Source organism: Podarcis melisellensis (genome assembly GCF_964234715.1).
Source record: "Podarcis melisellensis genome assembly, chromosome: 8".
Classification (NCBI taxonomy): domain Eukaryota; kingdom Metazoa; phylum Chordata; class Lepidosauria; order Squamata; family Lacertidae; genus Podarcis; species Podarcis melisellensis.
The window spans coordinates 87,421,434-87,445,257 of NC_138540.1; the positions used below are offsets into that span (position 1 = coordinate 87,421,434).

At 52.6% G+C, this 23,824-nt stretch overlaps 2 protein-coding genes and 1 pseudogene across 7 annotated transcripts in view; 2 read left to right on the forward strand and 1 right to left on the reverse strand.

Moving 5' to 3' along the window:
* The window catches only part of MARK4 (microtubule affinity regulating kinase 4), a 78,692-nt gene extending 73,362 nt beyond the window's left edge, over positions 1-5,330 (forward strand). For 3 of the 5 annotated variants that reach the window (XM_081922013.1, XM_081922014.1, XM_081922012.1), the window contains exons 16-17: positions 2,122-2,166; positions 2,895-5,330. In XM_081922013.1, the coding sequence (XP_081778139.1) occupies positions 2,122-2,166; positions 2,895-3,231 (382 nt within the window). In that variant the 3' untranslated portion in view covers positions 3,232-5,330. Of the gene's footprint in view, positions 1-818; positions 899-1,261; positions 1,319-2,121; positions 2,167-2,894 lie in introns of those variants that run through there. The other 2 variants (XM_081922015.1, XM_081922016.1) reach the window with 2 other exon arrangements.
* A 2,164-nt stretch (positions 5,331-7,494) lies between these two features.
* On the reverse strand, positions 7,495-21,672 carry CKM (creatine kinase, M-type). The gene is made up of 8 exons (XM_081922269.1): positions 21,520-21,672; positions 19,084-19,299; positions 16,658-16,812; positions 16,005-16,137; positions 13,374-13,545; positions 12,957-13,080; positions 10,895-11,084; positions 7,495-7,924 (listed from the first exon to the last, which is right to left on the reverse strand). The coding sequence occupies exons 2-8, from the start codon at positions 19,274-19,276 to the stop codon at positions 7,746-7,748; spliced, it is 1,146 nt and encodes a 381-aa protein (XP_081778395.1). The 5' UTR covers positions 19,277-19,299; positions 21,520-21,672; the 3' UTR covers positions 7,495-7,745.
* Positions 14,446-15,014, forward strand: LOC309375824 (small nuclear ribonucleoprotein E pseudogene; annotated as a pseudogene). Its single transcript has one exon. The product of its transcript is annotated as a small nuclear ribonucleoprotein E pseudogene (transcript).
* Positions 21,673-23,824: the final 2,152 nt, after the last annotated feature.

Genomic DNA, 23,824 nt, shown 5'->3' on the forward strand with positions numbered 1-23,824 from the left:
TGTTCCTATACTCTTATCTTGGGGCAGGAGGTTACCAACTAAGAACATTCCTGGCATCGTTTCTGGGTCTCTTGTCAGACCTAACAAGGTCTGTGCATCTTTGTGGTCAGGATGTAAGATAAGACCCAGACGTGCCATCCCTGCTCCACTTGGAACTGGCAAGGCCATCCATTGCCGTCACAGACTGATAAAGGAGAGGGCTTTGAGCACTTGTTTATACGGCTAGCTTTCTGTTTACACATTGGCTCAAGAGCTCAAGTCAATGCATTTTAGAAATGCTCCCTTGGAGGAGGAAAAATGAGGATTTTGGGTCCCGTTTCAGACTGACTGCACAGAAACCCATTCCTTCAGTAGTTTGTTAAGGGTGATGAGATTTCGTTAGGTGGGGTGTCCAAATTCCCTTCCCAGAGCTACCAGCGTGGTTTGATAATCAGCTCTGACGAGGAACCCTGGGAATTGAAACTCCGGGACTTGGCTCTCTCGGCCCACGAGGCGCTGGTTCCAATTCTTGCACTGCAAGCGGGGTTGGGCTAGATGACCTTTGGGGGTCCCAGCTGTACGATCCCGTCCCCTCTTCCCCCAAAACCCCACCCATTTGGAGACGTTTCTGCTGGAAGGAAGAGATTGCTCTCCCCACTAACCACAGCTGTCAACGTTTCCCTTTTTTTTTTTTTAAAGGGAAATTCCCTTATTCCGAATAGGATTCCTCGCAAGAAAAGGGGAAAGTTGACACTAACCTCTCTTGCTCCCTTCTCCTCCTGCTGCTGCTATCGCTTTCCCCTCTGTGCTGGTTTCATTCTGCTTTTCTCTGTTTTCAGGGTCACTCTTGACCCCTCTAAGCGCCAGAATTCTAACAGGTGTGTCTCGGGTGCTTCAATGCCTCAAGGATCTAAAATCAGTAAGTCTGGCTGCCTTTTCTTCTTCCCTGGGGGTGCTGGGGGGGGAAGCCTTGCCTGCCTGCCTCCAGCCCCTTCCCCTCCTGCCTCCTCCCCACTTGCTCCCCCCCCAAAAAATAATCCCATAAAAGCTTTTACTTCCTTCTTGCTTGACTAGAAATCCAGTGGTTCCCCCCCCCCCAAAAAAAGTGTGTTGTTCGGGGCTTAGCTTCTAACACGAGTGCTTGGCGGGGTAGAAGGGGCTCCCCACTCCACCCCCCAACCCCCGCTTCCAATCCCGGAAGCCCCTCGGTCCCCTCAATCCCGGATGGCTGCGGAAAGGCACTCTGCACGTTCTCAAAAGCACTCTCTTCCTTACATTCCAGGTCTGAGCTAAGCTCTATGGCTCCACCCCCTCCCCAGGAGCTCTTAAGCAAGGCTGGGTAAGAGCCAGGCCAGGAGGATAGCTGGGCTAGCCGAGAGATAGCGTGGCGTAGTGGTTAGAGTGGCGGGGAGAGAGAGAGAGAGAGACCAGGGTTCGAATCCCCCGGCCCCACCCCACTTGGCTGTGAAGCTCAGGGCGTGACCCTGGGGGCCGGTCGCTGCTAGCCTGCCTCACAGGGTTGTTGTAGGGGGGGGTTAAATGAGGAGGAGGAAAACAATGGGGTTGCCACCTTGAGAAAAAGCCATGCAAGAAATAAAACAATAATAGTTTGCACCGCACCATATCTAAGCAGCGCAGAGGGGCTTGTGAGACTGAGCGAATGCCCCTTTACATTGTCGACACAAGTTCCAGGCTGGGGAGAAGGCCCTTCTCCCTGATGCACTGGCTTTCTCCTTGCGGTGCGTTCCCCAAGCCCCAAGCGGTATCAGCCGTGTGATCCCACCTTGCCTCACCCCCCCAAAAAATGCAGTTGGAAGGGGTACAGCCCACACGCAGGTAGAAGAGCCCCCCCCCCCCGGGGAAGGTCTCTGATGCAGCCTCCCTTAGCTGCGATTCCCAGCCTTTCAAGGGCTGGATGACCTGGGGTCCCAACTCCACAGTTCTCAGCCAGGGAAGCTTGGGCTCTCTGCTCACAAGGAAGGTTTGAGGGCGGGGCTCTTGGTCCTTCCATCTCTCTCCCGGCCCGGGGTTCAAGGCTCCTCCGGCGGCTGGGAAGGGGGAAAGAGCCTGCCCACCCTTTGGCCCACCTCCCCACCGTCGGCCGTGCCTTCTTCATCGCTCTCCTCTTCTTCCTCTTTCCAGGGTCGCAGACGAACCTGAGAGAATCAGGGGACCTGCGCTCACAAGGTGGGTACCCAGCTCCTTCGCCGTCACCGTCATTCATTCTTATTTTTTATTTTTTTAGAGCACAATTTTTATTAATTTAAAAAGACTACCAGCTTTTAGTACAGTTCCATGCAGTAGCTTCAATACAGGTGTACAGCAACAGATAATCTCATAAAGTTTAGTCATTTAAAGAGAAAGATTGCAGGAGGAGTTGTGGTTTTTTTCTTTTCTTTTTTTGAAAGAGTAAGAAGAAATAAAATGAACTGGGAATGTATCAAGTTGTTTAAATCACAGTTCTCCAGAGTTTTTGCTTTAGTTTAAACAAAACTTATGCAACCAGACATTGTGACATTATGTTAGGGAAAATAGGGAAAAATCTTGGAGGTCCCGGGCCACAGGGAGGTTAGGCTGGCCTCAACCAGAGCCAGGGCCTTTTCAGTACTGGCCCCGGCCTGGTGGAACGCTCTGCCACAAGAGACTAGGGCCCTGCAGGACTTGACATCTTTCCGCAGGGCCTGCAAGACGGAGCTGTTCCACCAGGACTTTGGCCAAAGCACAGTCTGACCCCCTCCTTTGGTCATCTTCACACTGGCCCAATGGTTGCCATTAATCTGATTTGAACTGATTTTATAATGAACTGATTTTAGAAAGTTGTATCATTTTACTGTTGTTATCCACTCTGAGCCTGGCTTCGGCTGGGGAGGGCGGGATATAAATAAAATATTATTATTATCCTCTCCCCTGCGCAGTTGCAATCTACCTTGGCATCAAAAGGAAGCAGAACCCCGGCTGCTCCGATTTACCTGGAATGTGAAGCTGACCAGCACCCGCTCGGCCGAGGCCATTCTGGCTGCCCTCCGCCAGGCCACGGACTCCGCCAGCTGCTGCTGCCGCCAGACGGAGCCCTTCGTCCTGTCCTGCACCCACGAGAAGAGCCCCAGTGAGCACTTCTGCTCCTTCGAGGTGGAGGTGTGTCGCCTCCAGCGCCTGGGCGGCCTCCACGGCGTCCTCTTCCGGCGCCAGGCGGGCACCTCCCTGGCCTTCCGCACCCTGGTGGCAAAAATCTCGGACCAGCTGCAACTCTAGGCCAGCGGCAGGGGCACAGCGCTGGCTGGCGGGGCTTCCTCCTTCCGCGCCAACCCCACGGGCTGTTGGGGGGCCAGAGAGGGGGCGTGACCCTCAGCCACCCTCTCCGTTGCGTCACCCCTGGGGGCTTTTATCTGGGGCCTGATCCTGCTGCCTGACAGGACGAGGAGCTGCTCTTGGGGGTCTCCCACCAGCCTGCCCGCTGCGCTAGGGGCTGTGGGGTTGGGGGAGGGGAAAGAGAGGGGGGCATTGAGGAAAGGGGGTCACGCCCCCGCCACCGGGGCCGGCCTCGCCCTCGCCACCATCCTTGGCCCAAGGATCGCCTCTAGGGGGGTCCCTGGATCGCCCCAGGGGGGTCCTCAGCTGCTGCGGGAATCTTAAAGGGGGAGCTCTCTCTCTCTCTGCCTGCCTCCCTTTCTAAGTTGTTTTGGGGGGGCTTTACTCAGTTAACTAGCAGGTGCATGGCATGGGGAGCCTCAAAAGCAAAAGGGGGGGGTCTTTGGCAAATTGGGGTGTTGCAGACCCCTCTCCTACCCCCTTTGCCATTGCAGTGTAGGAACTGGGATCCCTGCAAAGCAAGGCTCTCTCAGAGACCCTTGAGACCCCCCCCCGGGTATAGGGCAGTATATAAATTCAATAAAATAATAATAATAATTTTGGTGCCCCCCCCGGCCCCCCGCTTCCATCCAGTGGCAAATGCTGCACCCAGAAGTAGCAAACTTTCCCTCTTGCAAACCACTTTTTTGGGTGGGTGTCTGAATTCCAGCTCCATTTTAGTATTTGGGACACAATTATGTCTCTGGCTGATGCGAATCCCAGTTCTTTTTTTGGGGGGGCTGTTTGATTGCAAGAGAGCTTGGGGGTGCAGCTCCCAGCCGAAGCCTGGCAGCCAACTCAACAGCAACGAAGCAAAATCTGCCAAAGTCTTTCTGGAGCAGGGAGGGGGGACCCCGGCCTTTAGCTAAACTTGGGGGGCAATGTTGCCAAAAGAGGATATCCTCTTGCCCAGGCAGGGGTGGTGAGAAACAGGGGGAGAGTTGGGAGGTTCTGACCCCATCTTGCTGAGGGGCTGGCTTGGCCCGCGAAGGGCAGTTTTGGGTCCCGGTCGGTGCTCAGCCCCCTGGCTGCAGGATTCGGCGGCGGCCATTCAACCAGTGCAGCAGGCGTGGTGGTAGAAGGCCGCTGAGCTTCTTCTCCTCTCGGGGAGGGTGGGTTGGGGGTTTGGGTTTTGGCTTCTCCTGTTGAACTTCCCCTGCAGCGCACCAAGGCCTTGAGTGGCGGGCCGGCCCCCTCACCGCCATTCCCCACCAGCCCCACATCGCTAGACTAAAAACGACAACAACAACAACACACACACTCTCAAACCGGAACCCCGGTGCTGAGACGGCCTTCTCGAGAGGAGGCTGGCCCTCCCGGCGGTCGCTTCAAGGGCTCAGATCCATCGTCCTGACAGCTGGGGGCCCCGCCAGAGCTGGTGCAACATTGGGGGGGTGGCTCCCCTCAGGAGGGGAGGGGGCAGCATCCACCCCCCTCCCCAAAAAGAAAAGGCTGCTTCTCGCACACCGGACAAACGGGCATTGCACACTGGTTCGGGCACGGCCGCCATGCTCCCTGCCTTTTCTTGCTCGCCTGGGAAATGGGCTCAGTGGTGTGGAGGGGCCTTGCGGCCAGCACCCCCCACATCCCGGGGCAGAGGAGAGGGGCAGCCTGGTCTCTGGTGGTGGGGCAGCTTGGAGGGGGGGTCACGGGCGACAGCGGCGATGCGAAATTCGGCAGCTCTGGCGGGGAGAAATTTTAAGTGGGTTTCCTTCCTCCTGCCCCCTTTTCCCCCTTGCTCCTTTCGCCTCACCCCACTTCTGTACACTGGGTCCCCCTGCTGTGACCTCCCCCCCCTTCCTCCCGGACCCTGCCTCTTTGGGCGCACACCCCTCCCCATCTGTACAGACTCCCCTGTAAATAATTCTCCGGTTAGCCCCCGTTATCATTGGGTTAGCGATATTATTAAATGAGCCCACCCTTTAGCCTTGGGACGATTGTAAGTTATTCCGGCCCCAGAGCGACAGTTCTGTACCAAACCCTTAATAAACGTAGAAAGCCTCCGCCCGTCGTCTTCTCTGCCTCGTCCGCTCCTGAGCCACTTCTCTCGTCCGCGGGGGTGGAATGGGGTTCGAAGCGGCCCTTCGTGGAAACTGAAGGGAACCCCGAAGGTCATCCAGCCCAACCCCATTTCTCAACGGAGAGGTAGAGTCCGTGGAACTCGTACCCTTTGTGTGCCTGAGGAGGTGTGTCTCTGTTTGGGTGTTGGGATCACTCAGTTTTGAGAGCAGCCCTCTGCCCATGTTCAGAGGTGCTCTGCTTCCTTCTCGTATTCGGCGTGGGGGGTTGAAACAGGACTCTGATTCCAAGGAGTGCCTGAGAAGGACCCAGATCAGCTTCTCCTTCTATGTCGGGGTACACTGCCCCTCCCAATGGAGGCTCCGCTGAACCATTGCAGCTACAATAACCCTCAATAGGCGGGTGTGTGTTTAAACCACTTCTAGAGATGTCTCAGCCGGTGCCCAAAATCGCCTCCCACGGCAGCAAACTCCACAAATAGGTGCTGTGTTGCGTGGAGAAAGGCCCGTTTTTGAATCTCGTTTTGGGGGTTTGCTGACCTGGCCTCTGGCGGGGTTACAAGACTTGCGGAGAGCTCCTCCAGTACGTTTGTGGGTACTGGGTTGAGTGCGGGGTTGCCATTGGGGTTCCTTTGACGCTTTGGGGGCATCTGGTGTGTGACGGGGAAGAGCTGAACTAAGACAAGGGGCGCGCACTGCAAGCTCTCCGGCTCATAGCCTAGTAACCCTTCCTAAACGTCAGGACGTCAAAAGCCCAGCCCTGTGGAACTCTTGACGCTGGTGATGGCAGGGAATGTCTGGAGGATCCTGACACACCTTCATAATCTCTTCTCTCCAAGCTGGGCTACCCAGTGGCTGCCCCAGAATCCTCAGCCAAATGTCCTTAAGGACCTAGGCACCTATTTATCTACTTGCACTTTGACGTGCTTTCGAACTGCTAGGTGGGCAGGAGCAGGGACCGAGCAACAAGAGCTCACCCCGTCACGGGGATTCGAACCGCTGACCTTCTGATCAGCAAAGTCCTAGGCTCTGTGGTTTAACCCACAGCGCCACCCGCGTCCCGCAGGCAATTCATAGCCCTTGTAGCTAGCAGCAATCAGTGGCCTTCTCTAATTCCCAGATGTGCTTTTGGCCTGATCGAGCAGGCCTCTTCTTATTTACTTATGAGGAGCATTCTGGATCAGGCCCCCGGACCATCACGCCCAGCCTCCTGCTCTTTCTGTTGTCAAATACTACTACCACTATGAACCCAGGAATCAGATAGACTGCCTCTGGGCCTGGAGGTTCCATCAGAAGAGCCCATTGGCCCATCTAGCCTTCCATCCTGTTCTCACAGTGGTCCAAAGTGAAGCCCAAAGGCAAGACCTGGGTGCGAGAGCCCATTATGGGAAACATGCAATCGGGGTCAGAACACAAGAGCAGCTCACTGCACACAGCTTTCCTTTCAGACCCCACCGGCTTTTCTCGCTCCCCGGGGAAGAAAAGCTGCAAATGAAACTGTACAGTGGTACCTCGGGTTAAGTACTTAATTCGTTCCGGAGGACCGTTCTTAACCTGAAACTGTTCTTAACCTGAAGCATCACTTTAGCTAATGGGGCCTCCAGCTCTTCTGTTCTCATCCTGAAGCAAAGTTCTTAAGCCGAGGTACTATTTCTGGGTTAGCGGAGTCTGTCAACTGAAGCGTCTATAACCCAAGGTAAAGGTAAAGGGACCCCTGACCATTAGGTCCAGTCATGACCAGCATGACTAAGCCGCTTCTGGCGAGTCAGAGCAGCGCACGGAAACGCTGTTTACCTTCCCGCCGGAGCGGTACCTATTTATCTACTTGCACTTTGACGTGCTTTCGAACTGCTAGGTTGGCAGGAGCAGGGACCGAGCAACGGGCGCTCACCCCGTCGCAGGGATTCGAACTGCCGACCTTCTGATCGACAAGACCAAGAGGCTCGGTGGTTTAGACCACACCGCCACCCACATCCCATTTGCCTTCACTGGCAGGACCCCTGACAGTTAAGTCCAGTTGCAGACCACTCTGGGGTTGTGGTGCTCATCATAGAATCATAGAGTTGGGTCCCAGGGGTCATCAAGCCCAACCCCCTGCAGTGCTTACTAAAAAATACCTTTTTTTAAAAAAAAAAGCACAAGAGACTCCTTTTGGGAGGAGGCAAGGCTCTGGGGGCCATAATTCACTTTATTAACTCCTTCCACTAGGACTCGGGTGTCACGAGAGTCCCGGCTGCCCCGCCCCACCCCAGGCGGCCCTCCGCCCTCCTTCGCAAGAGAAGGGAGGGCGCCCAGGGACAGGGCGGTGGGTGGCCGGAAGTGGCAGGGTTGGGGTCACCCCCCCAGAGTCCAAGTCCCAGTCCACGCGGGGTCAGCAGGACGGCGGCCGCGGGAAACCTCTCACTTCTGCGCAGGGACCATGTCATCGATGGCCTGGCCCTTCTCCAGTTTCTTCTCCATCTCCACCATCAGCTTCACGCCGTCCACCACCAGCTGCACCTGTTCCACCTCGGAGGAGCCCAGGCGGTCAGCGTTGGAGATGTCGAAAACGGCGCCCACGGCCTCTGTGTCCACACCACCTGCGGGGGGTTTTTTTTGGGGGGAGAGTCGCCGTTACTTGGATCAGACCCTCCGGAAACTGGAAGTGGGTTGCTGAGCCCATAGGGCGCCTTTCGTTTTGCAACTTTCAGTTTCCAATAAGTGCTTGTAAGTCGCAACAAGCGACTCGGCCATTTGAAATACTGTATTTTTTGCTCTATAAGACTCACTTTCTCCCTCCTAAAAAGTAAGGGGAAGTGTGTGTGCGTCTTATGGAGCAAATGCAGGCTGCGCAGCTATCACAGAAGCCAGAACAGCAAGAGGGATTGCTGCTTTCACTGCGCAGCAATCCCTCTTGCTGTTCTGGCTTCTGAGATTCAGAATATTTTATTTTCTTGTTTTCCTCCTCCAAAAACTGTCTTGTGGTCTGGTGCGTCTTATAGAGCGAAAAATGCGGTGTATTTTGCTTAAATGAATAGGATTTAGTTTTTGGTCGGTAAGCAGAATGTGTGTGTGCAATGACGCAGCGGTCGTTGCTTGCCGTTACGCTATAGGTTAACATTTTTTATTAGTATTTTGCGTTACGCGACATTTTCGGAAGGTAAAGCAAAAAGAATTCGACTTTCTGGCTTCTGCACTTTGTCATTAAACCATAGACTTACCAGGCTAAATGGTGCCTGTGCTGCCACAGAAATAATAGCTGGTCGGAATTCCTCACGCCCCCAAAATGTGTTTTTTAAGACTGCTTGCTGGATAAATTTGCCCCCTAAAATTGCACTCCCTACTGAGACAGGAATCCGTTTTGTAGAATCGTAGGGTTGGAATGGGACCCCTAAGGGTTATCTAGTCCAACCCCTTGCAATGCCGGAATCACAGCTAAAGAATCCCTGAGAGATAGTAAAGGTAAAGGGACCCCTGACCATTAGGTCCAGTCATGGCCAACTCTGGGGTTGGGGAGCTCATCTCGCTTTACTGGCTGAGGGAGCCGGCGTACAGCTTCCGGGTCATGTGGCCAGCATGACTAAGTCGCTTCTGGCGAACCAGAGCAGCGCACGGAAACACCGTTTACCTTCCCGCCAGAGTGGTACCTATTTATCTACTTGCACTTTGAGGTGCTTTGGAACTGCTAGGTTGGCAGGAGCAGGGACAGAGCAATAGGAGCTCACCCCATCGCAGGGATTCAAACCGCCGACCTTCTGACTGGCAAGTCCTAGGCTCTGTGGTTTAAGCCACAGCGTCACTCACATCCCCCCTGAGAGATAGCCACCTAATAATAATAATAAATTTTATTTATACCCCGCCCTCCCCAGCAAAGAACGGGCTCAGGGCGGCTAACACCTGATATAAAACAATTGATCGAAATACATTAAAATGCAGCCTTCTTTCAGTGGAAACTCAAATCAAAAACTTTTTGGGGATGAAAACGTCAAATCTTCACCAAGGCCAACTATCCAGACTGGTCCTACGTGGGCCAGAAAAAACCCAGGGAAGTCCCCAAATATGAGTTCCATCACAGAAGGAGAAAGGGGCAAAGGAAGGAGAGTCCATCACCGTCAGAGGAAGTCCATTCCATTCCAGGTGGTGGAAGATATTTAAAAATAAGCATCTGCCGGGGTTATTTTTTTCTTGTGGGGTGGATTTCATCAAATCGTAGGGACCTCCAAGGCTCGTCGAGCCCCAAACCCTTGCAATTCGGTGCTAGCAAACCATCCCTGAGAGGGGGCCATGTATACTCTGCTCAGAAACCTCCAAGGAAGGAGAGAGTCTGCTGAAAGGAATCTCCTTCTGGTCGTCCGGAATCTATCGCTTCGGGCCCTGCTGGCTCCCTCCTTGATGCAATAATAATAATAATTTATTATTTGTACCCCGCCCATCTGGCTGGGTTTCCCCAGTCACTCTGGGCGGCTTCCACAGAGACCAAAAATACACTAAAATGTCACACATTAAAAACTTCCCTGAACAGGGCTGCCTTCAGATGTCTTCTAAATGTCAAGATAGTTGTTTATCGCTTTGACAACTGGTGGGAGGGCGTTGCACCAGGCGGGCGCCACTACTGAGAAGGCCCTCTGCCTGGTTCCCTGTAACTTGGCTTCTCGCAATAAGGGAACTGCCAGAAGGCCTTCAGAGCGGGACCTCAGTGTCTGGGATGGACAATGGGGGTGGAGACGCTCCTTCAGGTATACTGGACCGAGGCCGTTTAGGGCTTTAAAGGTCAGCACCAACACTTTGAATTGTGCTCGGAAACATACTGGGAGCCAATGTAGGTCTTTCAAGACCGGTGTTATATGGTCTCGGCGGCCGCTCCCAGTTACCAGTCTAGCTGCCGCATTCTGGATTAGTTGTAGTTTTTGGGTCACCTTCAAAGGTAGCCCCACGTAGAGCGCATTGCAGTAGTCCAAGCGGGAGATAACCAGAGCATGCACCTCTCTGGTGAGACAGTCTGCGGGCAGGGAGGGTCTCATCCTGCGTACCAGATGGAGCTGGCAGACAGCTGCCCTGGACACAGAATGCAACAGCCCTTCAGATATTTGAAGAGGGTCATTGTATCAGCTCTTGGCCATCTCTTCTCCAGGCTAAAAATACCCAGCTCCCTCAGGAATCCCTCATAAGGACTGGATTCCAGACCAAAGATTTATCTCTGCAAAGAAGTGCATTCCCCAGCCCCTTCCCCTTCCCCTCACCCCTCTGCCTAATTCAACATGCAGTCATTGAACTGTAAAGCTGGAGGGGGACACCCAGAGCTCATCTACTCCAACCCCTGCAATGCAGTAACCGCCAGTCAATTGCATGGCACGAGATGGGCAAGGGGGCCCCACAAATAACAGCACGGGCCTAACCCTGTCTACGCAGAAGTGCATGGACTGAATCCCCCCCACCCCTGGGGCTCGCTCCCAGGTAAGTGGGGCCAAGGGAGCGATTAAAAATAAATTCAAGTTCCTAGTCCCTTTGAGGTGCCACCAGCTTGTCTTATTTCTGGAAAGAAGGATGGAAATCCCCTCCCGCCCTCTCACCTGTGCCACGTTTCTGCAGACGGAGACGTGTGAGGATTTCCTCGAACTTGGCATGCTTGCTGAGATGGGGCAGTTTGACGTGGACACCCCCACGCAGCCCAGTGCCCAGGTTAGAGGGGCAGGTCAGAATGTAGCCCAAGTGCTCGTTCCAGCTGAAGGGGTGGCCAGCTTTCTTGAAGATCTCCTCAATCTTCCCCGAGAAAAAGGAAAAGATGAGCAGGATGAGAGACAATAACAATAACAATAACAATAACAATTAAAATAATAATAATAATAATAATAATAATAATAATAATAATAATAATAATAATAATAATTTATTATTTATACCCCGCCCATCTGGCTGAGTCTCCCCAACCACTCTGGGCAGCTTCCAATCAAATGTTAAAAACAATACAGCATTAAACATTAAAAACTTCCCTAAACAGGGCTACCTTCAGATGCCTTTTAAAGAAGCTCCTTCAGTCTTTTATCTGCAAAACTGGGAATGTCCATTGTAGGAACTTGTAGGGAGCTAGCAGTGCCCAGGACTGGGAGTTTTCATTCATTTATTTCATGAGTAGGCAGACTGAGGCCCAAGGGCCGGATCCGGCCCAATTGCCTTCTAAATCTGGCCCGTGGACGGTCCAGGAATCTGCGTGTTTTTATATAAATAGAATGTGTGCTTTTATTTAAAATGCATCTCTGGGTTATTTGTGGGGCATAGGAATTCGTTCATTATTTTTTTCACAATATAGTCCTGCCCCAACACAAGGTCTGAGGGGCAGTGGACCGGCCCCCTGCTGAAAAAGTTTGCTGACCTCTGGTTTATTTCATGAAATTTATACCACCAATTGATTGGCAGGAGGGCGAACACCTCAAAGCAGTTTGCAGAAAAGATATCAAATAGGAAATATCAACAAGGACACTTTGAAACATTCAAAAAGTTAAAAACGGATCGAAACTCGCGCCAACCTTCTAAGCTACTGGGTTCTTTAGGCAGGAATGTTTTTGTAACGGTAAAGGGACCCCTGACCATTAGGTCCAGTTGTGGCCGACTCTGGGGTTGCGGCGCTCATCTCGCTTTACTGGCCAAGGGAGCCGGCGTACAGCTTCCGGGTCATGTGGCCAGCATGACTAAGTCGCTTCTGGCGAACCAGAGCAGCACACAGAAACACCGTTTACCTTCCTGCTGGAGTGGTACCTACTTATCTACTTGCACTTTGGCGTGCTTTCAAACTGCTAGGTGGGCAGGAGCAGGGACTGAGCAACGGGAGCTCACCCTGTCACGGGGATTCGAACCGCCAACCTTCTGATCGGCAAGTCCTAGGCTCTGTGGTTTAACCCACAGCGCCACCCGCGTCCCTAGGAATGTTTTTAGGAGATGCCGAAAAAGTACAGCAAAGGGCCTGATGTCAAGAGGCAGGGAGTTCCAAAGTGTAGGTGCAGCCACACTAAACGATTGATTGCTAACCAGTGTAGAACGGATCTTATATGGCACCTGTGATAGTGCCAGTTTTGCCGATCGAAGTGACCAAGCGGGCATATATGGGGTGAGGCACATTTGGAGTGAGGTACACGGGCTTCAAGTGGTTATGAACTGCAACAACATTAACTCGGTCCAGAGGGACCTCGGCAGCCGGCGCAGATATTTGAGCACAGGTGCTTTGGGGTGCCAGGGCCTCCCTCCTGCTAGCAATTGTGGCAAGCATCCCAGACCTCATACCCAATTCAGCCAGTCAAGAGGCAGAACTGCAGGTGGTACCAGCTAGGGCACTGTCAACTGACCGCAGCCTGCCTGAGTCACCTGTGAGCCTGTCAGGTACCTACCAACGAATCGTAGAATTGTAATAAATAGTTGAGAATTGTAGAATTGGAATGGGACCCCCAGAGGTCCTCTAGTCTAACCCCCTGCGATGTGGGAATCATGCATCACATGATGCTCCTTTGCCTGCCAGGGACTGTCGCTCTGGGCTACCGTTCTCTGCCAGCCCCAAACCCCACAGCTCTCCCCACGTGGCCTCTGAGACAGCCAGGAGCCCTCTCCCCCCCCCCTTCACAGCAGCCCCTCTGCAAATCTCACCTTCTGCAGCCCGACGCAGAAGCGCCGGAAGACCTCCTTCATGTTGCCGCCCTTCTGCATGGAGATGACGCGGAGGTGGTCCTCCTCATTCACCCAGACCAGGAAGGTTTTGTTGTCATTGTGCCTGGGGGGGGGGGCAGAGGGGAGAGTGTGAACGCCACAGGCCTGAGGGCCTCAAACCTCTCGAGTGCATTGGAGGTACTGGGACAGTGCTGTCAAACTGCTAGTTTGGCAGGAGCCGGGACCGAGCAACGGGAGCTCACCCCGTCACAGGGATTTGAACTGCCCACCTTCTGATCAGCAAGTCCTAGGCTCTGTGGTTTAAGCTACAGGCCACCCGCGTCCCTCTGTCACTGAACAGGATGTCCCTATTTTCATCAGAAAAACGTTGCAGGGTATCAATGTGTTGCTGATTACCAGATGCCTCTGGCGTCGGGCCAGTCCCGGGCCATGCCTGAGGCGAGCAGGAGAGGAGAGACGGGCTTGTCGAAGAGGAAGTGGTCGTCAATGAGCTGCTGCTGTTCTGCATCGGTCATGTTCTTCAGAGGGTAGTACTTGCCCTTGAACTCTCCGGTCAAGCTGTTCAAGGCTGTGGAACAGGGGGAAAGGTAGGGAGGTGAGCTGGGGAGAGACACCAAGTGGAGGAGGTGTTGGTTTGCAAGCCCCCTCCATAGAGGCTGGCCCCTCTCACTGTCCTCGGAGTTTGCATACCGGTAACCTCCTCTGGCTGATATCCAGACAGACCAGGGAGATTTTGATAGGCGACATTTTCCCAAGCGTGGGTAAAATGCACAACCCCTCCCTCCTCCTGCTTCCGCAGGGGAAAGAAAATAAGTCAGAAATCTATTTACATGATGTTTATTTCCGACAATGGAGGCAGTGAGAGATTTTACTTTCTTGGGCTCCATGATCACTGCAGATAGTGACAGCAGCCACGAAATTAAAAGATGCCTGCTTCTTGGGAGAAAGGCGATGGCAAACCTAGACAGCATCTTAAAAAGCAGAGACATCACCTTGCCAACAAAGGTCCGTATAGTTAAAGCCATGGTTTTCCCAGTAGTGATGTATGGAAGTGAGAGCTGGACCATAAAGAAGGCTGATCGCCAAAGAATCGATGCTTTTGAATTCTGGTGCTGGAGGAGACTCTTGAGAGTCCCATGGACTGCAAGAAGATCCAGCCTCTCCATTCTGAAGGAAATCAGCCCTGAGTGCTCACTGGAAGGACAGATCGTGAAACTGAGGCTCCAAGACTTTGGCCACCTCATGCGAAGAGAAGACTCCCTGGAAAAGACCCTGATGTTGGGAAAGATGGAGGGCACAAGGAGAAGGGGACGATGGTGGGACATTGTTCTCGAAGCTACCAGTGTGAGTTTGACCAACTGCAGGAGGCAGTGGAAGACAGGAGTGCCTGGCGTGCTCTGGTCCAGGGGGTCACGAAGAGGCGGACATGACTAAACGACTAATCAACAACAACGAAAGCGAGGAGTGAGAGGAGTTGACTATCAGCTGCCCTGTCCCATCTAAGTCAGCTCGCCTTTCGGGGGTCGTTCCCAGCCCAGCTGCCGGCCAAGGCCAGAAGGTGCAGAAAGTGATTGTGCAGCCCATCAACCTCATTTTCAGATACCTACAGAATAGGTCCAGAATTCAGGTGTGGCTGTATGAACAGGTGAACATGAGGCTAGAAGGCTGTATTATTGGATTTGATGAATATATGAACTTGGTTCTGAATGATGCTGAGGAGATTCAGTCCAAGACAAAATCAAGGAAACAGCTGGGTCGAATCATGTTAAAAGGAGACAATATTACTCTTCTACAGAGTGTTTCTAACTAGAAATAGCTATTGAGTATGTTTTGCTTATTATTTTAATCTTTAAACCTATAGAAGAAAATATGCAGTGGTTTAATGGTATCACTCCTAATTCTACCGTTGGTGTCTGAAGTGTGAAGAATGAAGCCAGTTACTTAATTTGTGCTTGCATAATTTTCAATACCTTTTCTACATTGGTGTTGAATTGTAGTTCTTTATAAATAAAACTTTTTGTTAGTAAAAAAACAAAACACACCAAGGTCTTAATATGCTCCCCTTATTGCCAGATAAAAGTTTCGTCCATCTGTGTACATACACAGCACATTCTGAATGGGGCGGGGGCGCGTCTCTCCCAACTTTGAATTTTGGGTGTGCTTTGTAGCTGAGGGCATTCTCCCTCATTCTTTTGATTTGGGGTATGTGCCAAATTTGAAGCTTCATGAACTGACATCTGTTAAAGACAGATCCCATTGCCTGCTATTTACTAAACACAGAAGTAAACATCATCAGACCTCTGCCAAATACCTCATGCCATTGCATGTCAGCTCTCAAACAACTGAGACTGAAATCAAACGCTGCCCAGAGTCAGCAGATCTTTGGCGAACGTCTGATGGATATTCATCCCGAAAGAGATCCTGAGCAGATTGTTCCCTCTTGATTCTAGAGGCTGCAAAAAGCCCTCTTTAACTGCACTTCAAACTTAGAATTTCTTCTTCTTGTAATCTAGTTTGGCCCTGCAAAGGCTTTTCAAAAAAAGACACCCTAAACCTACAGTTCCCAGGCCTCCTTAGGAAGAAGGAATGACTTAAATTAGTGTGAATAGTGCAGAAATGGCCCAAAATTAGGGGGAATGCACTGTTCTTTCAAAGAGAGAGCCCTTAAGACATTCCCAGTTCCTCTTGTCACCTTAAGAACATAAGGAAAGCTGGCTGGATCAGGCGCAGGGAGTTCAAATACTCCAGCATCCTGTTTTCCCCCCACAGGAAACCTACCAGCAGGATTCGAACACAAGAGCACGCTTCCCTCTTGCGGTTTCCAGCCACTGGTATTCAGGTGCACTGCTGCCTCCAGCTGTGGGGGCCAGAGCCCAGCCATCGTGGATAACAGCCCTCTCCTTCTCCCTGAATTTGCCTAATTGTATTTCGAAGCCATCCTGTGGCAGGGAGTTCCGCAGTTCAACTCTTGCGCTACGCAAAGAAGGAATCTGTTTTGCCCGACGTGATTCTTCCAGCCTTACTTACCAGTGATGGAGAGGTTCTCAACAGCCCGGCGCTCTCCGCGGCTGCAGTGGGGGGGCAGGGTGTACCCCTTGATGCTGCGCCCAGTCCTCACGCGGCTGCTGAGCACATAGTTGGGGTCCAGGTCATCTCCGCCCTGTGGGGAACAGAGAGGCAGAGGCCTGCCATGAGTTGGCCTGGCAAGCCCCCGACACACCTGCCTTTCTCACGAGCACGGCGGTCCTTCCCCGTTCCGTGCGAGCATCTGAACCTGCCCCCTTCCCAAGTCAAACCACGAATCTGTCAAGCACAGTGCCGTCTCTTCCAGCCTTTGCCAACCTGGCGCCCTCCAGATGTTTGGGGCAGCAGATTGGCAAAGGCGGGTCTACTCTGACTGGCAAGAAGAGCCTGGGTGCAAACGGGGCCCATCAAATTTTGGTGGCCATCCCTGCCTCTTGTGGGAGGGAGTTCCACAGGCTAACTCGGCCTCTGCCCTTCCTTTTATCTGTCCTGAATCCAGGTTGATCGTTGTCGCTGCCTCCTGTGCAGGTGAGTTCCCTTGTTCAGGGAACCAGGCACTGGGGGGGTTAAAATTTGCATGTCCAAAGCATGGGCGCCCCTATAGAACTTCGGCCCAGCCCTCCAGCCCCTCAGCCCTGGCCAGTCCTGGTTCCTACCTTCAGGTTCTCGTGGTTCAGGTCGGTCTTATGCTTGTCAGTTGGCTTGTAGCCGCAATGACGGTCCCGAATGACAGGGTCAAAGAGTCCGCTGAATACGGTATAGCTCTCTTCATCACCAGCCACACAGCCCACGGTCATGATGTAGGGGTGGCCTGTGTGTGAACGAGGGAGGAGGCGTTAGATTAGGAGAAGGGCGCCTGAAGCACCGTTCTTCATTGATGGCCATCTGCCAGGGATTATTTTAGCTGTGATTCTCTCGTTGCAGGAGGTTGGACTACATGACCCCGGGGGGGGGGGGGAGTCCCTTCAAACTTTACAATTCTATAATTCATAAATAATATGATCAGGGACATATTGCCCTGCCCCTTAAAAAGCGGATGACTCCCAGAGACCTGTGGGAATGGGATTAGAGTGTTCAAAGTGGGAGATTGGCAGGTATGACCAATGGGGTGCTCCCTTTGGCAAGCCTTGTTGAAAAGGAACAGGCGCTGCACATGAGATCTCACTCTGCAGGGTCAGGGAATCGTAGAATTGTAGGCTCCTGTGTTAAGAGCTCGAGCTCATTTTGCTTATTTCCCATGCTCTGTGCATTAGTATAGAAACAACCAAAACCACAAGTATTTCCCTCCAGTGTCTATGATGCAATTGTTTTCATAACGTTGGAAGCATTTCCCTGTTTTCTTTGTTGTAAGCCGCTTTGAGCATGATTTTTGCTGTGTGTGTGTGTGTGTGGAAAAACTGCGTACAAATGAATGAATGAAGCCTGTGTCTCTGCTGGAGACATGCAGAATTATACGCAGGGTTTTATGTGCATCCCCCACAAACTGAACCCAGCAAGGGGGCTTGGCTATTTAATCCAGGAGTGGTCAGCTGGAAACCAGTTCCTGTGGTTGGCTGGAAGTCAACACTCCCAGTAATATTTGCAAATTGCAAGAGGTTTGTTTGGGCTTTTGTATGTAATATGTGGGTCCTTGTATTCATACTACAGCTGGGGACCTGATTTGATAAATTGTTATGGTCTAATCTTTTCTCAAGGGATGTGGGTGGTGCTGTGGGTTAAACCACAGAGCCTAGGGCTTGCTGATCAGATCGGTGGTTCGAATCCCCGCGATGGGGTGAGCTCCCATTGCTCAGTCCCTGCTCCTGCCAAACTAGCAGTTCAAAAGCACGCCAAAGTGCAAGTAGATAAATAGGTATCTATCTTCCGGTGGGAAGGTAAACGGCGTTTCCGTGCGCTGCTCTGGTTCGCCAGAAGCGGCTTAGTCATGCTGGCCACATGACCCAAAAGCTGTACGCCGGCTCCCTCGGCCAGTAAAGCGAGATGAGTTCCACAACCCGAGTCGGCCACGACTGGACCTAATGGTCAGGGGTCCCTTTACCTTTAATCTTTTCTCAGTTAGGAACCTAGGAAGCTGTCTTATGTGAAGTTAGACCCACTGGCCCATTGAGCCAAGTGTTCCCAACACTGACTGGCAGCCCAATTCTCCAGGGTTTCAGAATGGTGACATTGCCAGGGTCATAGCTGAAAAGCGTCCCTTATTTGGCGGGACAGTCCCTTATCCCAACGCCATGTCCCGCTGCTGTCCCTTATTGATGATGTCCCTTAAATTTCCCGGGTTTCAAAGGAAGCAGCTCCTGTCCCTCCCTCCTTGCCGGCCAGGGAGGAGGGAGGCTCCAACTGTGTTGCTTGGCTGCGTTGCTCACCCAATAAGGAGTCTAAGAACGACTGGGGGGTGGAGCTTGCATGCCTTGTGCCGATCAAATCGGCCGCATTGCCTGGGGACTCGCCTTTGCTCAGCGCTTCCCAGCGGAGAGGTGATGGTGGTTTTCCTTGATGCATCCCCTTTGCCGGGTTGCTGCGCTATGGGAACCACCGCTTGAGGCTTCGTTTGGCTGCTGGTTGACTAAAATCCCTTATTTTGGCTGCTGGTCCCTTATTTTCGAGGCTGCTGGTCCCTTATTTTCAAATCTGTAAGTTGACAGCTATGGCCAGGGCTCCCAGGCAGATGTTCTGCCACAGGGACCTTCCAGTTAAATATCCACGGGAAAAGGAGTTGTTCTGAATTATAGGTGCTATTCCTCCATTGCAACGGGTTGGACCAGATGACCTTGGGATCCCTTCCAGCCCTGCCCTCCTGCAATTCTCATGCCTTGCTACTCTTTCTAGCTGCTGAGGCTCAAAGCAGACTGGACTCTGGACTCTTTTGTTTCCTCCCCCCTTCCCTGCCCCCCCTGGCCTCCACCCCCCACCACACCCCCACTGTGTGGCAAATGCATTATGCAAACTGGCCGCCAGAGGGAGATGGCAAGCCGGATTGGGGAGAAATTGCATGCCTGGCTTTGGGTGACCTCTTTGCCCGCAAAGCAAAGAGAGATGCTCAATGTGGCTTTAGCGTTTGCTTCGTCCAAGAGGTAGGACCCACCTGGGTTGTCCACACCGGTCTGGATGCAGTCGTCCAGGGTGAAGCCGCTGGGAGTCTCCTTGCCACGCAGCTGTTCGTAAAGCTCCTTGGTGAGGACCTTGGCCATGTGGTTGTTGTGTTTGGAGAGGTCAGGGAACTCCTCATCACACTTGTAGTTCATCTTGTACTTGTTGTGGGTGTTTCCGAAAGGCATGGTGGCGGGTGGCGGGGAGAGTCCTGTGGCAAGAAAGCAGGGCACAGCGTTGGGGGCTTTTTAAGTTTGCAGGTAGGTGCAATAGGGCTTTACAAAAATCACCGTATTTTTTGCTCTATAAGACTCACTTTTCCCCTTCTAATAAGTAAGGGGAAATGTGTGTGTGCGTCTTATGGAGCGAATGCGGGCTGCGCAGCTATCCCAGAAGCCAGAACAGCAAGAGGGATTGCTGCTTTCACTGCGCAGCGATCCCTCTTGCTTTTCTGGCTTATGAGATTCAGAATATTTTTTCCCCTTGTTTTCCTCCTCCAAAAACTAGGTACGTCTTGTGGTCTGGTGCGTCTTATAGAGCGAAAAATACGCTATGTGTGGCATGGAGATAGCAGAGAGAGAGAAGTTTTTCCACCCCGCAAGGTAAAGGTAAAGGGACCCCTGAACATTAGGTCCAGTTGTGGCCGACTCTGGGGTTGCAGCTCTCATCTCGCTTTACTGGCCGAGGGAGCCAGCGTACAGCTTCCGGGTCATGTGGCCAGCATGACTAAGCCTCTTCTGGCAAACCAGAGCAGCGCATGGAAACGCCGTTTACCTTCCCGTCAGAGCAGTACCTATTTATCTACTTGCACTTTGACGTGCTTTCGAACTGCTAGGTTGGCAGGAGCAGGGACCGAGCAAAGGGAGCTCACCCCGTCGCGGGGATTCGAACCGCCAGCCTTCTGATCGGCAAGCCCTAGGCTCTGTGGCTTAGACCACAGTGCCATCTGCATCCTCTCTCCATAACGCAATGAGACTGAGCGTTGGATGATTTGGGACGGAGGAAAGAAAGTCGTCCTTCGTACAGCACATAGTTAAACTATGGAACTCGCTGCTGAAGGAAACAGCGACAGCCACGAACCTGGATGGCATTAAAAGAGGATGGGGAAAATTCATGGAGGAGGAAATGCCTATTGCTATCTATTAGCCATAACGGTTATTGCTCTGCCTCCACCGTTGGAGGCAGCAGTGCTCCTAAATCCCAGCTTCTGGAAACCACAGGAGGAGAGGAGAAGGCTCTGCGTTCGAATCCTGTTTGCAGGTTCCCCAGAAGAAGCATCTGGGATGCTGGACTTGTTGGGCTGTTGGCCTGAACCAGCAGCCAGGCTCTTCCGAGGTTCTGAATGAGGGGCCTATCCACTTTCTCCACCTCCTTCTTAATTTGCCCAGCCGTTTTTCTTGAGATCCGGGAACTTGAAGCGTGCAAAGCACACCGGCAGCCTCTGTGGCAAGGGCTGTTCCATGGGTCTGGGCTTATTCTAGATATGCATTATTATTATTATTATTATTATTATTATTATTATTATTATTAATTCCCCTTGCGCCCAGCCTCTCTGCTGGGGAGTGGAGAGTTCCCAAGGTGGCGAGGAATCCCATTCCCAGCTCTGCGGCCTGTCTGTATGGAACCCATATGGAGAGGTCAAGAGGCGCCCCCCTAGGTGCCAAGTGGGTGGGGAGGTGTGGGGCAGGTGGGCGTGCAGGCTCCAGCACTCCTATCTAGTTGCCGCCAGTGGAGAGCCAGGGATAATTTTAGCCCTCGGCCCCTCGGAAACCGGTTTATTTATAGCCGACTTTCTTGTCCACAAAAGGGCCCCCGATGGCGTGGAAGAACATTTTGGCTGCCAGCTCAGCTTGCATTCCAGCGGCTACTTTTGCAAAGTGTCAGCGGTCCCCGGATCCAAGTCCCAAGTGAGGAATCCAATCTCCAGGCGGGGTGAGGGGGGGTGGGGAGGGAAGTGGGGAAAGCACTCTGCATGCAGCAACGAAGGAGAGAGGGGGAGAGTTTGGCAGGCGCTTGCAGGAGGGCTGGCCAGTGGGCGCATGCCAGGGTCTTCCTGGACCTCCTCTCCAGCTCACAAACAGCAAGGACACTTGGGCACTCAGCAAGGTCATTGCAAGGTTTGGGGTCACTGGCGCCATTTGGGGCCGTCCGAAAAGAAGGGCAGCTCTAAGAGCCTGGCAACCCTATACTTGGCCATTCTAGGGGGCGAAGCACCGAAGCAGATTGCTGGAGTAGGGGGTCCCTGCTGGCGCCCCAAATTCTCTGGACTGCCACCCACGCTCCCCATCCACTCGACAGATCAAATTCCAGATTTTAAAAAATCTGGCCTGCCTTGTAGGCGACGCACCTGCAGCTGTTGCTGCCCGTTTCTCTGTCCTCCCTTCTCCCACCCCACACGCCCAAATCTGTTGGAACCAGAGACGGCTGTTACCTGACAGGGAGAATCAAATTCTGCAAAATCCCCAGGGGCTTGGCGCTGCCTTGTCTCACTCCAGCACAACAGGTGACCCGAAAGCCTGGCTCAAGGACCTAGACATATATACCCTGTGCCCCGCTGCCATTGGCCGAACGCTGACAAGCAGCCAGCCTCCGATTGGGCGTTGCTTCCCCGTCCACGCTTGAAATTTGGGTCAGGAGCTTTCTTCGCCTCCGTCCCCTGATGGAGCACAAGCGTCTCCTGCAGGGCTCTCCTTTCCCCCCCCAGAGGCAAAGCTCAGCCACAGGTTCTGCTTCCGCAATGCAGGGCCCAAAAATACGTGAAGCGAGTGGATTGGAGCATGTGCAGAGTGCTCCTTCACAATGCGTCGGGACCAGGAGCTGGCTCTTCTTATGTAATTAAAGTGCAAAAGGAGAGGTTGCTGGATCAGGCCCATCTAGTCCTCCAGAATCCTGTGCTCACATAATACCCCTAAGAACCTGGGAATCTGGGTAGACTGTCTCTGGAGCTGGAGGTTATAATAATAATAATTTATTATTTATACCCCGCCCATCTGGCTGAGTTTCCCCAGCCACTCTGGGCGGCTTCCAACCAAGTGTTAAAAACAATATAGCATTAAATATTAAAAACTTCCCTAAACAGGGCTGCCTTCAGATGTCTTTTAAAAAGAAGATAGCTGCTTATTTCCTTCACATCTGAAGGGAGGGCATTCCACAGGGCGGGTGCCACTACCAAGAAGGCCCTCTGTTTGGTTCCCTGTAACCGCACTTCTCACAACGAGGGAACCGCCAGAAGGCCCTCGGCGCTGGATCTCAGTGTCCGGGCTGAACGATGGGGATGGAGACGCTCCTTCAGGACCCAGGCCATTTAGGGCTTTCAAGGTCAGCACCAACACTTTGAATTGTGCTTGGAAACGTACTGGGAGCCAATGCAGATCTCTCAGGACAGGTGTTATGGGGTCTCGGCGGCTGCTCCCAGTCACCAGTCTAGCTGCCGCATTCTGGATTAATTGCAGTTTCCAAGTCACCTTCAAAGGTAGCCCCACGTAGAGCGCATTGCAGTAGTCCAAGCGGGAGATAACTAGAGCATGCACCACTCTGATGAGACAGTCTGTGGGCAGGGAGGGTCTCATCCTGCGTACCAGATGGAGCTGGTAGACAGCCACCCTGGACACAGAATGGATCTGCGCCTCCATGGACAGCAGTGAGTCCAGAATGACTGCCAGGCTGCGCACCTGGTCCTTCAGGGGCACAGTTACCCCATTCAGGACCAGGAATTCCCCCACACCCGCCTGCCCCGTCCCCCCAAAACAGTACTTCAGTCTTGTCAGGATTCAACCTCAATCTGTTAGCCGCCATCCATAAGAACATAGGATGAGCCTGGTTGCTGGATCAGGCCAATGGCCCATCTTGTCCAGCATCCTGTTCTCTCAGGGGCCACCCAGATGCCTGGATCCTCGTGAGCAGGATTCAAGCCCAAGAACCCTCTCCCCTGGCCAAACTCTGCTGAATCAGACAAATGGATTCATCCTAGCGTCCTGCTTCTGCTATCCAGATGCTTCTATGACGTTCAGAACACAATGGTGACAAGAGCCCACCCATCCCTAGGAACTGGTATTCAGAGCTAGACTGCCTCTGAGCATGCAAAGAGGCCTGCGTCTGATCCTGCACCCTGTTCTCACAGTGGCCGGCCAGATATTCCAATGGGAAGTCCACCAATGGGGTCTGAGTGGATCTGAAGCCCTCTCCCCACTTCTGAGACCCCTCAGTGGGTATTCAGAGGCATGCCTTCTCTGAACACAGCCATCTTGCCTAATAGCCTTCAATAGCTCTTTTCTCCGCCGTAAATTGGTCCAATCATCTTTTAAAGCCATACGCGCTCCTGCAGCAGGGAGTTCCACCGTTTAACTCTGCACTGTGCGATTTCTAACAGTTATGAAGAAGTTGAAATGAGGTTGAGTCGAGGGTAATTTTTTGTAAAGTGTTTTAAAAAAAAAGTTTGGCAGTCTTTTACTTTTTTACGTAAACGACGTCAAGAACATGCAAAGTGTTCTGGTGAGAGATACCAGCTCGACTCCTGCCAATGAGCGCTGGCGGTTGAGGACGAACCTTTGGAAACGGAAGCTGCGAATGCACAGAACTGGGCAAGTTTTAATTTAAGGCCACAGCAGTGTTGCTACCGTATTTTCCGCTCTGTAAGACGCACCAGACCACAAGACGCACCTAGTTTTGGAGGAGGAAAACAAGAAAAAAAATATTGTGAATCTCAGAAGCCAGAACAGCAAGAGGGATCGCTGCGC